Source organism: Staurois parvus, unplaced genomic scaffold (assembly GCF_062004578.1).
Source record: "Staurois parvus isolate SC_StPar_1 unplaced genomic scaffold, SC_StPar_1.0 ptg000706l, whole genome shotgun sequence".
NCBI classification, from domain to species: domain Eukaryota; kingdom Metazoa; phylum Chordata; class Amphibia; order Anura; family Ranidae; genus Staurois; species Staurois parvus.
The window spans coordinates 1,432,102-1,445,209 of NW_028318502.1; the positions used below are offsets into that span (position 1 = coordinate 1,432,102).

At 43.1% G+C, this 13,108-nt stretch overlaps 1 protein-coding gene across 1 annotated transcript in view; it reads left to right on the plus strand.

The window, feature by feature from the left end:
• Positions 1-605: 605 nt before the first annotated feature.
• The window catches only part of LOC149445857 (vomeronasal type-2 receptor 26-like), a 34,032-nt gene continuing 21,529 nt past the window's right edge, over positions 606-13,108 (plus strand). Inside the window, exons 1-3 of the mRNA XM_089653310.1 lie at positions 606-860; positions 4,554-5,342; positions 12,451-12,669. Coding sequence (XP_089509436.1) covers positions 606-860; positions 4,554-5,342; positions 12,451-12,669 — 1,263 coding nt within the window. The remainder of the gene's footprint in view (positions 861-4,553; positions 5,343-12,450; positions 12,670-13,108) is intronic.

A 13,108-nucleotide genomic window follows, 5' to 3' on the forward strand; every position in this document is an offset into this window, starting at 1 on the left:
CTCCAGTCCCTCTCTGGAAATTGTAGTGTGAGATTGTGTTATGGTCCAATAGATACATTGGATCAATGGAGGCCGCTGACAAATATGACAGGTTTGGTTGCAATAAAAATAAATAGTCTATCTGCGAATACTTACAATGTGGTGCAGAATAAAAAGAGTAATCCTTGACCAAAGGATTTGAGGTACGCCAGGTGTTGTGGAGCATGAGGGATGCATGATGTTTTCTAAGGGTGTTTATGGTAGTCTGACTGTCATAGACATAAAGCAGGCCATACAGTATGATTTTTTGGGAAAAACTGAGTAGACTTACTGCACCTTCTGCAACACTCTTCTAATGCTACTCAGTTCTCTCCCTTCTGCATCCTTGCACCCCTGGGGTACTGCATTACAGCACTTTCAAAATGTAGTTACTGTTTACCAATAGCAGTTCATTGTTTGTAATTTATGTTGTCTGCAATTGCCATTTAAATCATTTTTTTCCTGTGAAAGTCTTAGTTTTATGAGCTGTGGCTAAACTGTAATCTCAGAATTAACCATTTTGTGTGGTTTGAAAACCTCTCATATCCTGCAGAGTTGACTTTGAAGAGTACAGAAGCATCATAGCAATGATCTATGTTATCAATGAGATTAACAAGGATCCCGATGTTCTGCCCAATGTCACCCTGGGCTATCATATATTTAGTACTTGTAGTGATGCAAAGAAAACTTTGGGATATGCCATAAAGATATTGTCTGGAGAGATGGAAGCTGCTAACTATTGCTGTAAGGAACATGGAGAAGTGGCCGGCTTTATTGGTGACAGTAATTTCAATTCAAATTATGCATTGGCCCAGTTACTTAGTCTGTATCGGTATACACAGGTAAGTGATCACTGCAATATACATTGCTCAAAAAAATTAAAGGAACACTTTGAAAACACATCAGATCTCAATGGGGAAAAATATAATCCTGGATATCTATACTGATATGGACTAAATAATGTGTTAAGAATGTAAGGACGCCCCATTGTTTGATGGAAATGAAAATTATGAACCTACAGAAGACTGAATTCAAAGACACCCCAGAAATCAAAGTGAAAAAATGATGCAGCAGGCGAGTCCATTTTGCTGACATTTCATTGCAGCAACTCAGAACGGTCCTCAGTAGTTTGTATGTCTCCACATGCTTGTATGCATGCCTGACAACATTGAGACATGCTCCTAATGATACAACGAATGGTGTCCCGGGATATTTTCTCCCAGATCTGGACCAGGGCATCACTGAGCTCCTGGACAGTCTGCAGTACAACCTGGCGGCGTCGGATGGACCGAAACATGATTTAGATCAGGCAAATGTGGGGACCATTCAATGGTATCAATTCCTTCATCCTCCAGGAACTGCCTGCATACTCTCGCCACCTCATCAGGCCGGATATTGTCTTGCACCAGGAGGAACCCAGGACCCACTGCGTCTGACAATGGGTCCAAGGATTTCATCCTGATACCTAATATCAGTCAGGGTGCCATTGTCTAGCCTGCAGAGGTCTGTGCCTCCCTCCATGGATATGCCTCCCCAGACCATCACTGACCCACCACCAAAACGGTCATGCTGAACCATGTTACAGGCAGCAGATCGTTCTCCACGGCTTATACAGACCCTTTCACGTCTGTCACATGTGCTCAGGGTGAACCTGCTCTCATCTGTGAAAAGCACAGGGCGCCAGTGGTGGACCTGCCAATTCTGGTGTTCATTGGCAAATTCCAATTGAACTCTTTGGTGCTGGGAGTGAGCACATGGCCCACTAGAGGACATTGGGCCCTCAGGCCACCCTCATGAAGTCTGTTTCTGATTGTTTGGTCAGAGACATTGACATCAGTGGCCTGCTGGAGGTCATTTTGTAGGGCTCTGCCAGTGCTCGTTCTGTTCTTGCATAAATGAGCAGATACCGGTCCTGCTGATGGGTTAGGGAACTTCTACGGCCCTGTCCAGCTCTCCTAGAGTAACTGCCTGTCTCCTGGAATCTCCTCCATGCTCCTGAGACTGTGCTGGGAGACACAGCAAACCTTATGGCAATGGCACATATTGATGTGCTATCCTGGAGGAGTTAGACTACTATGTAGGGTCCAGGTATGGCCTCATGCTACCAGTAGTGACACTGACCCTAACCAAATGCAAAACTATTGAGAAACAGAAAAGAGTAGGGAAAAAATGTCAGTGATTTACACCTGTAAAACTTTTCCTGTTTTGGGGGTCGTCTCAATGTTGCCCATCTGGTGTACCTGTTGTTAGTTTAATTAACACCAAAGAAGCTGAAACTGATGAACAACCCCCTCTGCTACTTACCTGAACAGATCGATATCCCAGGAGTTTATTTGACTTGATGCTAGACTCTGATTAAAAAGTTTTCCTTTAATTTTTTTGAGCAGTGTATTTATTATTGTTAGGAAGGGGAGATATGATTACATGCTGTATATAGCCCCGCTGGCATCTGTGTGGTTTGGAGTGAGGTTTCATGGAGATAATGGGTTTGATTCTTGATGGATGGTGATTTTAATGTAGATGAGGTGGGATGTCTGCTCTTTTAAAATGTATACATGATTATTGTGCTTTATACAGTATATGGACCCGGCTGGGCTCCTTTGAGGCATTTTACATGTTGGTTGGATACACTATTATCATCCTTGATGTAGTGCTGTTTGAATCTGGGAGACTCATGGTTTTGAGAGTGGCGTTTGTGGTAAGATTTGAAAATCATTCTAATGTAGGAAGGCTTGAGCTTTCATTATAATTGGATGTCTCTCTTTTTTTTCTTTTGTTGCTCTAAAGTCAATCTGAATTCTATTTCTTCTGGCAACCTACTTGTCATAACATTGTGCATCTTCCTCCTTTTCTGTAATATACGGTTGAAGGAAATATCGTTTTTTTATACCATACTATCTGAGGTTTCCTCCTGTACTTGTCAACAACCTATTATCATGTAGGTCCTCTTAACATTTAGGGGAAAGTGTTGAACCCAAAATTCCAGTGGGGCTTTTGTCATTCTGGGTGGATGTCACTTGACGTCCTCCCGGAATGCTCCTCATATGCTCCCATGCAGCTGTGCTGCAGGTGCAATCTGTCACCAACTGTGTCCATGACAGATCACTGTCCTATCCAGCTGCCAGTACTATGTGATAGCTGTGGCCAATCACAGCAGATCACATGACAATTGTAAACCATGAATGTCTTAATTAGGCAGGCTAGCTCACTTGTAGGTCCTCAGTCAGGAGAGTCTTAGTTTAATCTTGAGAATTGAGTAAAACACCTGCAACCAGTGTCCCCAAAAAGAATAAACTCTGAATATAAAACAGTCTGAAATCTTGCCTCTTCTGCCGGCTTAGTTGGGGCCCTGCATTGGTGCTCAATGCAAAGTGCTGTCCTTTTAGGTAGTGCGATGAACAGCATTATTCTCTTTTGAGAGACAGACTCATTGGCACAAATCACTTTAGGTAAGGTGAGGTGAGGTGGCTGACAACATTCACTTTAGAATGAGGAGCGGTGGGCTGAAGTTAATTTAAGATATGTAGCTGTCGGAAAAAGTCACTCTAGGATATGAAGCAGTAGGCCAGTTTACCTTGAGGTGTGAAATGGTTAGCAAAGTCACTTTAAGGGAGTGATTCTGTGGGCTTGATGGACTCTAACATAAGCTTGATAATAACCGCAAAGGCAACCTCCTTAGATGGCCTGGACAGAAGTGGATGTAGTCACTTGAAACAGACTCTGCCTAGCAGGGAACAAGGGGTTAACTCAGTTCAGCAACCTGCAAGCAGAGTTTTGCAAAAAGAATTTTGAACATACACCGATCAGCCATAACTTTATGACCACTGACAGGTTAAGGAAATAACATTAATTAATTACAGTGGCAACCTGCAAGCAGAGATCACGATGGCAGAATGAAGGATGGCAGTCTGAAACTTGAAGAACCTGAATGGTAGCAAGCTGATTATAACTAAATATGATGATATGTGTGCCAGGAACCCTCTCATCCAATCCTTGTGTGGTGATCAGTAGAGTCAATGGGGGGCAGGTAGTGGGACACCCCTTTGATTTAAGATGTGGCTATGATGGCAGCAACTCTCATGCTCCTACACCTAACAGGTTTCCTAGAGGTGGCCTCTGTCACCTGATGCTCGTCTTGACAGTAATCTCTCCAGTTCCTCCAGTAGCTGTGCTTGCTCTGGTCCAGTCCGGTCCGGTCTGGAACAGCACAGGTCATCACAAACAATCACATGCACCCAAACCTTCCAAAATCTCTCTCCAACTCCCCACTGTCTTCCCAGGCTTTCTTTTATATGCCCCGGCCCCTTAGTGATCGCTCATGGATCCTGTAGTTTATCCTCAGCTTAATGATGTAGAAAAGTTTTGCTTTCAGTTTACACTTCCCAGAAGTCTCTGATTACCGGGATTAAGACTATGGCAGATAAAGTGCTGAATGTTGTCATATTGAGAATAAGGAAAGTTCTGCATTCACAGAAACAACATAAAGTGTTCGAATAATAACATCCCAATAAAATATTTCCCAACATTTCATCTAGATCAATTATCAAGTCACTGACCATCGCCTGAGTGATGGAAAAACCTTTCCAACTTTATTCCGTATGACACCAGATGATGGAGCCCGTTATACAGCTATTATTAAAATTATCCAGCATTTTGGGTGGAACTGGGTTGGAATAATATCATCAGGGAGTGGCGACGGGGATGATGAGTCCCAAGAACTGAGTAAGATGATGAGACTACATGGGATCTGCACAGATTACATTATTCAACTCACTTCAGTTAAAGCCTCTTATATTCAGAAAAGGAGAACTGTTAGTGAATCATCAGCTGAGGTTGTCATAATATGTGGAACTTTTACAGTAAACTTTTTTTATTTAATTTCTGGTATACGCTCTGCTATAAACAATATCACATTTATTCTCCCACAATCATGGAATAAAGTAAGAAGTATGTTTTCCTATGACTTTACACCACTCAACTGCAGCTTCATATTTATATGGAAACCAAAAGGAGAATTAGGCATTAATATTTATGGTGATGGTGCCAACATCTCCGACTGTCTAACTGACCCAATACTGGAAGATTTTTGGATTTATGCGTTTTGCTGCCTTTCCCCAAACTCACACAAAAATAACTTTTTCCGATCAAGGTATCAAAGTATTTCCACAAAGCCTTGTACAAAGGTAACAGATGTGTCATCCATATTTTCTCGTTATACAACTATGCCCTCCTGTGTGATCATGGCTGTAAATGTTCTGTCCAATGCTCTACACATAATATACATGAAGAAAAATACATCTGAGCAAAATGGATTACAGCACAGAGTAAGTTGGAGAATACGTGTTTATCTTACTAGGATCCTATATTATAAAATACAAGTAATTATGTAATTTAGGTGAGATGGACAGCTATCTCCACCCTTTCTCTCACTGTCTGGGCAATCACTGTCTGGGCAATCACTGTCTGGACAATCACTGTCTGGACAATCACTGTCTGGGCAATCACTGTCTGGGCAATCACTGTCTGGACAATCACTGTCTGGGCAATCACTGTCTGGGCAATCACTGTCTGGGCAATCACTGTCTGGACAATCACTGTCTGGGCAATCACTGTCTGGGCAATCACTGTCTGGGCAATCACTGTCTGGACAATCACTGTCTGGGCAATCACTGTCTGGGCAATCACTGTCTGGGTTTCTCTGTTTTAAAAATTATAAAACAAATGGGCAGCCTTTATAATAGGAGTGTGTGTGTGGGGGGGTCGCCAGTGCACTGTATCCCTCGGACACAGCGGATCACGAAAAGAGCCGAAGATGTCGGCTCGGTCATGTGATCAGCTGTGTCCAATCACAGCTGATCACATGTAAACATGGAAATGCCGGTTATCAGCATTTCTCTCCTCTCGATCTGTCACGCTGACAGAGGAGAGGAGAGCCGGTAATCGGCTTTCCGTGGAGGGGACATGTACACTGATCATCAAGGCACTGATGATCAGTGTGCCCTGATGATTAGTGTGGCCCCAGAAGTGCCACTTGTCAGTGTCCATCAGTGCCAGCAGTCAGTGCTCATCAGTGCCACGTGCCAGTGCCCATCAATGCCACATATCAGTGCATACCAGTGCACATCAATGCCACATATCAGTGCCCATCTGAGCTGCCTTTCAATGTCACCCATCAGTGCCAGTCAGTGCCACCTATCAATGCCAATCAGTGCCACCTATCAGTGCTGCCAATCAGTGCCGCCTATCAGTGCCAGTCAGTGTCGCCTATCAGTGCCATTCAGTGCCACCTAACAATGTTAGTCAGTGCTGCCTATCAGTGCCAGTCAGTGCTTCCTATCAGTGCCATATATCAGTGTCATGTATCAGTGCTGCCTTTCAGTGCCCATCAGTGATGCCTGTCAATGCCCATCAGTACCACCTACCAGTGCCTCCTCATCAGTGCCCATCAGTACCACCTATCAGTGTCCATCAATGCAGCCTATCAGTGCCCATCACTGCAGCCTCATTAGCGCACATCAGTGAAGGAGAAAAATCACTTATTTACAATATTGTATGACAAAAACTAAGAAAAACTTTTTTTTTTCAAAATTTTCAGTGGTTTTTGGTTTGTTTAAGAAAAAATAAAAATCCCAGAGGTGATTAAATACCACCAAAAGAAAGCTCTATCTGTCTCAAAAAAATGATAAAAATGTCATATGGGTACAGTGTTGCATGACCGCGCAATTGTCATTCAAATTGTGACAGCGCTGAAAGCTGGAAATTGGCCTGGGCAGGAAGGGGGTATAATTGCCCTGTAGGCGAGGGGTTAATTAAACAAAATGTGTGTGAACAGCATGTCAGGCCACTGCCTTGTGGTACAGTGGTGGGTTGGAACTAGAAGAATCAAATGACAAAGGGACGCCGTCCATGATCCAAAAACTGTCTTACACATTTTGAGGGTAAACCCTCTACTTCCGAGCCAAATCATTTGTCTCTGAGGATACGGGTTTATCCTTGAAACACATAAGCCGCTATTTGGACCTTGGATGGTGTTCTTTGGCATTTGTTTCTTCTGGTTCTGACTTACCAATGTAGCACGAGGCAGTGGCCTGACTTGCTGTTCACAGACATTGTTTGTTAGTCTGTTTTTATCCTTTTTCATTCATCTATCCTTGGGATAATGCACTAGGCTGGGGTGCTGTTTGTCTCTTTGGAACAGGACGACACAGTTCCAGTTGTCACAGTAGCAGCGTGTGAACACCATTGTGTTCTGTATTGGGAGTCTGAGTTCTAGAGAGCCGTGTAGTCCGAGGTGAGCTCCCTTATAGCCAGGGGCTGTGTTTTTGCTTCTGATTTCTGTGTGGAAGCTGAACCCCTGTTTGGGAATCCTGATGTGAGGAACCTTTACTTTTAAATTATTTTAAATGAAAGTGGGCAAATAAAGCCCTTCAATGGACTTCACTGGCTGGACTGAAGATCATGAATAGAGATGAGCAAATCGAACCAGGCGAACCGGAATTCGAGTCGAATTTCAGGAAATATTTGATTCGCGTCGAATCCGAAATTTTGCCTACTTCGGGTGCGCGAATCGAATATTTCCCGATCAGCCGGCAAAAGTGTCCCTGCAGTGAGCTCCGCTATTTCTGACAGTTCTCTGACAGAAGGAACACATGTAAAGCGGTTGAAACATTGTATCTATTAGTTTCCATTTAGGATACAGATGTTTCAACCGCTGTACATGTGAAGGAGCTGTCAGAGAACTGTCAGAAATAGAGGAACTCTGCACATACACTTTTTGCCGGTTTGGAATTCTTATTTTCATCCTACTTCTTCTTCTTCTTCTACTTCTTCATCCTCATCCTCATCCTCAGAAGAAGAAGAAGAGGATGAGGATGAGGATGAAGAAGAAGAAGAAGAAGAAGAAGAAGAAGAAGTAGGATGAAAATAAGAATAATTCCAAGCCGGCAAAAAGTGTATGTGCAGAGCTCCTCTATTCTGCAGATACACTTAGAGGAGCTCTGCAGATACACTTAGAGGAGCTCTGCACATACACTTTTTGCCGGCTTGGAATTAATCTTATTTTCATCCTACTCTTCTTCTTCTTCTTCATCCTCATCCTCAGAAAAAGAAGAAGAGGATGAGGATGAAGAAGAAGAAGAAGAAGTAGGATGAAAATAAGTATAATTCCAAGCCGGCAAAAAGTGTATGTGCAGAGCTCCTCTAAGTGTATCTGCAGAGCTCCTCTAAGTGTATCTGCAGAATAGAGGAACTCTGCACATACACTTTTTGCCGGAAACCGCTGTATGGAGGGAATGTCCCAGAACTGTCAGAAATAGATTATTTATGACAGTTCTGGGACATTCCTTCCATACAGCGGTTGAAACATTGTATCTATTTGTTTCCATAAATGGATCCATTTATGGAAACAAATAGATACAATGTTTCAACCGCTGTATGGAGTGAATGTCCCAGAACTGTCAGAAATAGACAGAAACTGTCACAGAACTGTCCTTCTTCTCATCCTTCTCCTTCTTCTCATCCTTCTTCTCATCCTTCTCCTTCTTCTCATCCTTCTCCTTCTTCTCATCCTTCTCCTTCTCCTTCTTCTCATCCTTCTCCTTCTTCTCATCCTTCTTCTCATCCTTCTTCTCATCCTTCTCCTTCTTCTCATCCTTCTCCTTCTCCTTCTTCTCATCCTTCTCCTTCTTCTCATCCTTCTCCTTCTCCTTCTTCTCATCCTTCTCCTTCTTCTCATCCTTCTCCTTCTTCTCATCCTTCTCCTTCTCCATCTTCTCATCCTTCTCCTTCTCCTTCTTCTCATCCTTCTCCTTCTGCTTCTCCTTCTCCTTCTTCTCATCCTTCTCATTCTTCTCATCCTTCTCCTTCTTCTCATCCTTCTCCTTCTTCTCATCCTTCTCCTTCTTCTCATCCTTCTTCTCATCCTTCTCCTTCTTCTCATCCTTCTTCTCATCCTTCTCCTTCTTCTCATCCTTCTCCTTCTTCTCATCCTTCTCCTTCTTCTCATCCTTCTCCTTCTTCTCATCCTTCTCCTTCTTCTCATCCTTCTCCTTCTCCTTCTTCTCATCCTTCTCCTTCTTCTCATCCTTCTCCTTCTTCTCATCCTTCTCCTTCTTCTCATCCTTCTCCTTCTTCTCATCCTTCTCCTTCTCCATCTTCTCATCCTTCTCCTTCTTCTCATCCTTCTCCTTCTTCTCATCCTTCTCCTTCTCCTTCTTCTCATCCTTCTCCTTCTCCTTCTTCTCATCCTTCTCCTTCTCCTTCTTCTCATCCTTCTCCTTCTCCTTCTTCTCATCCTTCTCCTTCTCCTTCTCCTTCTTCTCATCCTTCTCCTTCTTCTCATCCTTCTCCTTCTCCTTCTCCTTCTCCTTCTCCTTCCTCATCTCCAAGGGCATTTAAATTAAAGGTACAGTGTTCTGCACTAATTTAAAGGCTCTCTGAAGCCTAGAAACCCTGTTAATAAGTTAACTTCGTAGCGAATTAATTCGCATCGAATCGAATTTCATACTGGAATTCGCCGAATCAGCCGAATCAAATTTTTGAAAAATTCGCTCATCTCTAATCATGAACTGTTCTACCAAATCCGAGATTTTTTAAATTTAAAACACATTAAACAGAAAATGATGTCTCCAGTCTATGATAACACAAAATCACTTAGATCTACTCCCACTCCTATACACCAGTGCCATCTTAATAGCATCATGGGCCCCTAGGCAAAGTAGTGCACTGGGGCTCCTACTAGCCTGCATCAGGTTTCCCTATCACAGTGCCCATATACTGTTCATCAGATGTCCCCATCATAATCTCCCCATACATCAGGTGTCCCCATCACAGTTTCCCCGTACATCAGGTTTCCCCATCACAGTGTCTCCATACATCAGGTGTTCCCATACATCCGGTGTCCCCCATCACAGTGTCCCCATACATAAGGTGTCCCCCACCACAGTGTCCCCACAAAGCCGGGATCCCTCTCCACAGGGGTCCCCTTACAGCAGGTGCTCCCCATCATAGTATCCTCATACATCAGATGTCCCCATACATCAAAGTTATGCCTTCCCCCCTTCACTGTTGTACTCACAGCCATCTGCAATGAAGAGAACTCCTCCTCCATCTCCCACACTGAGACTGAGATGAGTTCTCAGTCTCAGTGCCCATTCTCTGCTACCCATGCAGGAGGGAGATGAAAGCTGAATCCTCTCTCCAGCAGAAACCAGATGTTGCTCCTTGTTCAGTTACTCCTGACAAATTAGAGTGGCATGAGTGACCAAATCGCCAGTGCACCCCCCCAATACAGCATCTGCCCACCCCTGTTTGTCTTGGGCCTGATCATGGGCCCCCCATGCACCTGGGGTTCCAGGGCAGTGCCCAGGTGTGCCCCTTCATTAAGACAGCCCTGTCCTACACCTCTTTCTATGGTTACACCTTCACACACATATATTTAATTATGAATTTGCAGTTTTTTGATCTTACTTCATTAGTGGCCCATGGTGCACCTGGAAAAGGGTGGCCTGCTCTGATGAACCACATTTGTTTTCATCATGAAGATGGCTGGGTGTGTGTAGGACGAGATGGCACCAGGACACAGTAAGGGAAGAAGACAAGCCAGTAGAAGCAGGGTGATGCCCCAGATTGTTTTCTTGCCATACTGCATCCTGTTCTACAGTTTTGCTAGGAATGTTCTGTTGGGAAACCTTGGGTCATGCCATTCATGTGAATGTTACATGACACATACCACCTACCTAAACATTGTTGTTGACCAAGTACACCCCTTCATGGAAATTATGTTCCCTGATGGCAGCTGCCTCTTTCAGCAATATAATTTGCCCTGCCATACTGCAAACATTCTTCAAAAAAGAGTTTTCTTCTGCAGCTACTACAGACTATTGATATTGACTCTAGTTGCAAAAAACAACAGGGATATAAAAAGAAATCCAATGGGTTCCAACTGAGATTAACCCGAGTGTAGAGCTATTTGTCATATGAATGGTGGAGGAGATCAAGAATATGGCCTTAGAATCTATACAAAACCTTACATTACTTACCTACAAAACCTTCAGACAAAGAAGGTAACATTGTGGCAATAATTATTTAGCCATACATAATGATGGGTTTGAAAATTCCTAACCCTTTCTATGCCCTGACATGGGGGGGGGGGGGTTTGCACACACTCACAACAGCTGCAGGTGTTCCCAACAGAAGATGGAAGTGTTCTGGAGGCCGGGCAACATGCGATCACTTTCAAACACCCCCAGTAACAGCCGCCTAAAATACAATAAAAAAAAAATTGGAAAGAATGAAAGTTACACCAAAGAACTTAAAATAACCCCTTCAAAATTCTGAGTCCCCCAACCCCCGCACATATGCATGTATGAACGTTATTGCATGCATTAGGAAATCCTATGAAGGAAAACATTGATTGTGCTACACATTTTACATATCACCGTACATGCTGGAGGGAGACCAAAAATTCTGGCACTAGAGCTCCTAGAGAACTCTGAACCGATGACCTGTAAAGCTTTGCCTATCCACTTGCGCTCCAGACGATTTACCCCCCTTCATGGCCAGGCCATTTTTTTTTTTGCTTTACGGTGCTGCATTACCTTAACTGAAAATTGTGCGGTCATGCAACACTGTACATTCCCCCTTTTTCCCCACAAATAGAGCTTTCTTTTTCCTTTATGAACAACATTGCATGACCGTGCAATTGTCAGTTAAAGTACCGCAGTGCCTTATCGCAAAAAATTGCCTGGTCAGGAAGGGGGGGGGGGGGGTAAATCCTCTGGAGGGCAAGTGGTTAAGGTTTGACATGCTGGTTATATATTTGGTCTTTTATATTTTATAAAAAATTGGTAAATACATTGTGTCTGTGTGCCCTAACTATATCTCTAGTGTAGTTTGCACTGAAATTTTGTTTTTCCTAAACTGGTGCACCAATCCTGTGTGACATAAAAAATTGGGAGTTTTATATAATCTTTAGGATTAAATGATTTTTTAATCATTGCAAAAAATACAAAAAATGGCTCTGAAAAAAATGGCTATGAACAGTTCATAATATTCAATTCCAATCACTCCATATGAAACTTTTTCTGTCCTCTGCTTACCTCTCTTGAAGCAAAAATATAAATAGAATAGACAGAAAAATGTACATTTTTTGAGTCTACTAAATATATACATACAGAGTTGTGCAATCTGAATATAAAATGAATGATTGATGATTCTCTGGATTATTAGGACAGGAGATTCTATTCATATCAGAGGAGACATTGCAGGAGAACCAATAGTGAAGAATAAGTGATTCTTCTGGTTCATTCATATATAGAAAGACCGCCGAGTCACTTGGATGGAGCTCTCTCACTGTTTTGTGTTTTGTGAAGAAATTCCAGAACTCTTCTATCTGTATATAGTAATCTGTGAATTTTTGTCTTCCATGAAAAGCTGCACAAATATGTGAGAAAAGTTCACTTCATGGACCTAGCAGAAGGCGAGATCTACTTTAACGAGAGAAGAGAAATTCCAACCGATCTTCAGTTACTCCACTGGACTGTGAATGATACAGTCTTTTTAGATGCCACAGTTTCCATTATTGAAGGCCCAGATTATGTGCCCGAAACGTTTCCAAATATGAGTATGCCCTACTGGTGGAAAAATGGCAAAGTAAGAAATTACTTGTTTGTTTTCTGTTTATATATGTAGCTCTACCTCCTCAGGGGCCGCTTGATAACGCTTGTCCCCAGTGGTTGCCCTGACCTTGCAAGTCTTCCAACACCTCTTTGACCAAGACCCGGTGTGTGGGGCGAAACATGTCAGGGGGCCTGGATGGAGCAGCACTGGCTGATGCCACACTCATCCACATATTCATGGCCTGGGTCAATGAGTGGTGTGTCTTCCATTCACTGATGATGCTCCTACACCCCTCAATGATGTATAGGCCTCTGCTCCCTTCACTGCAACCAGCAGGGACATCCTTGTCTCAGCCTAGAACAGGACAGCAAGTTATACCTATACCTCCCGACATCTGACACTCTGGGTTCAGACATTTTTCAATGGTATAGAACCGTATTTTTCAACCATTTTCCAGTCAGGGCACCCTTGA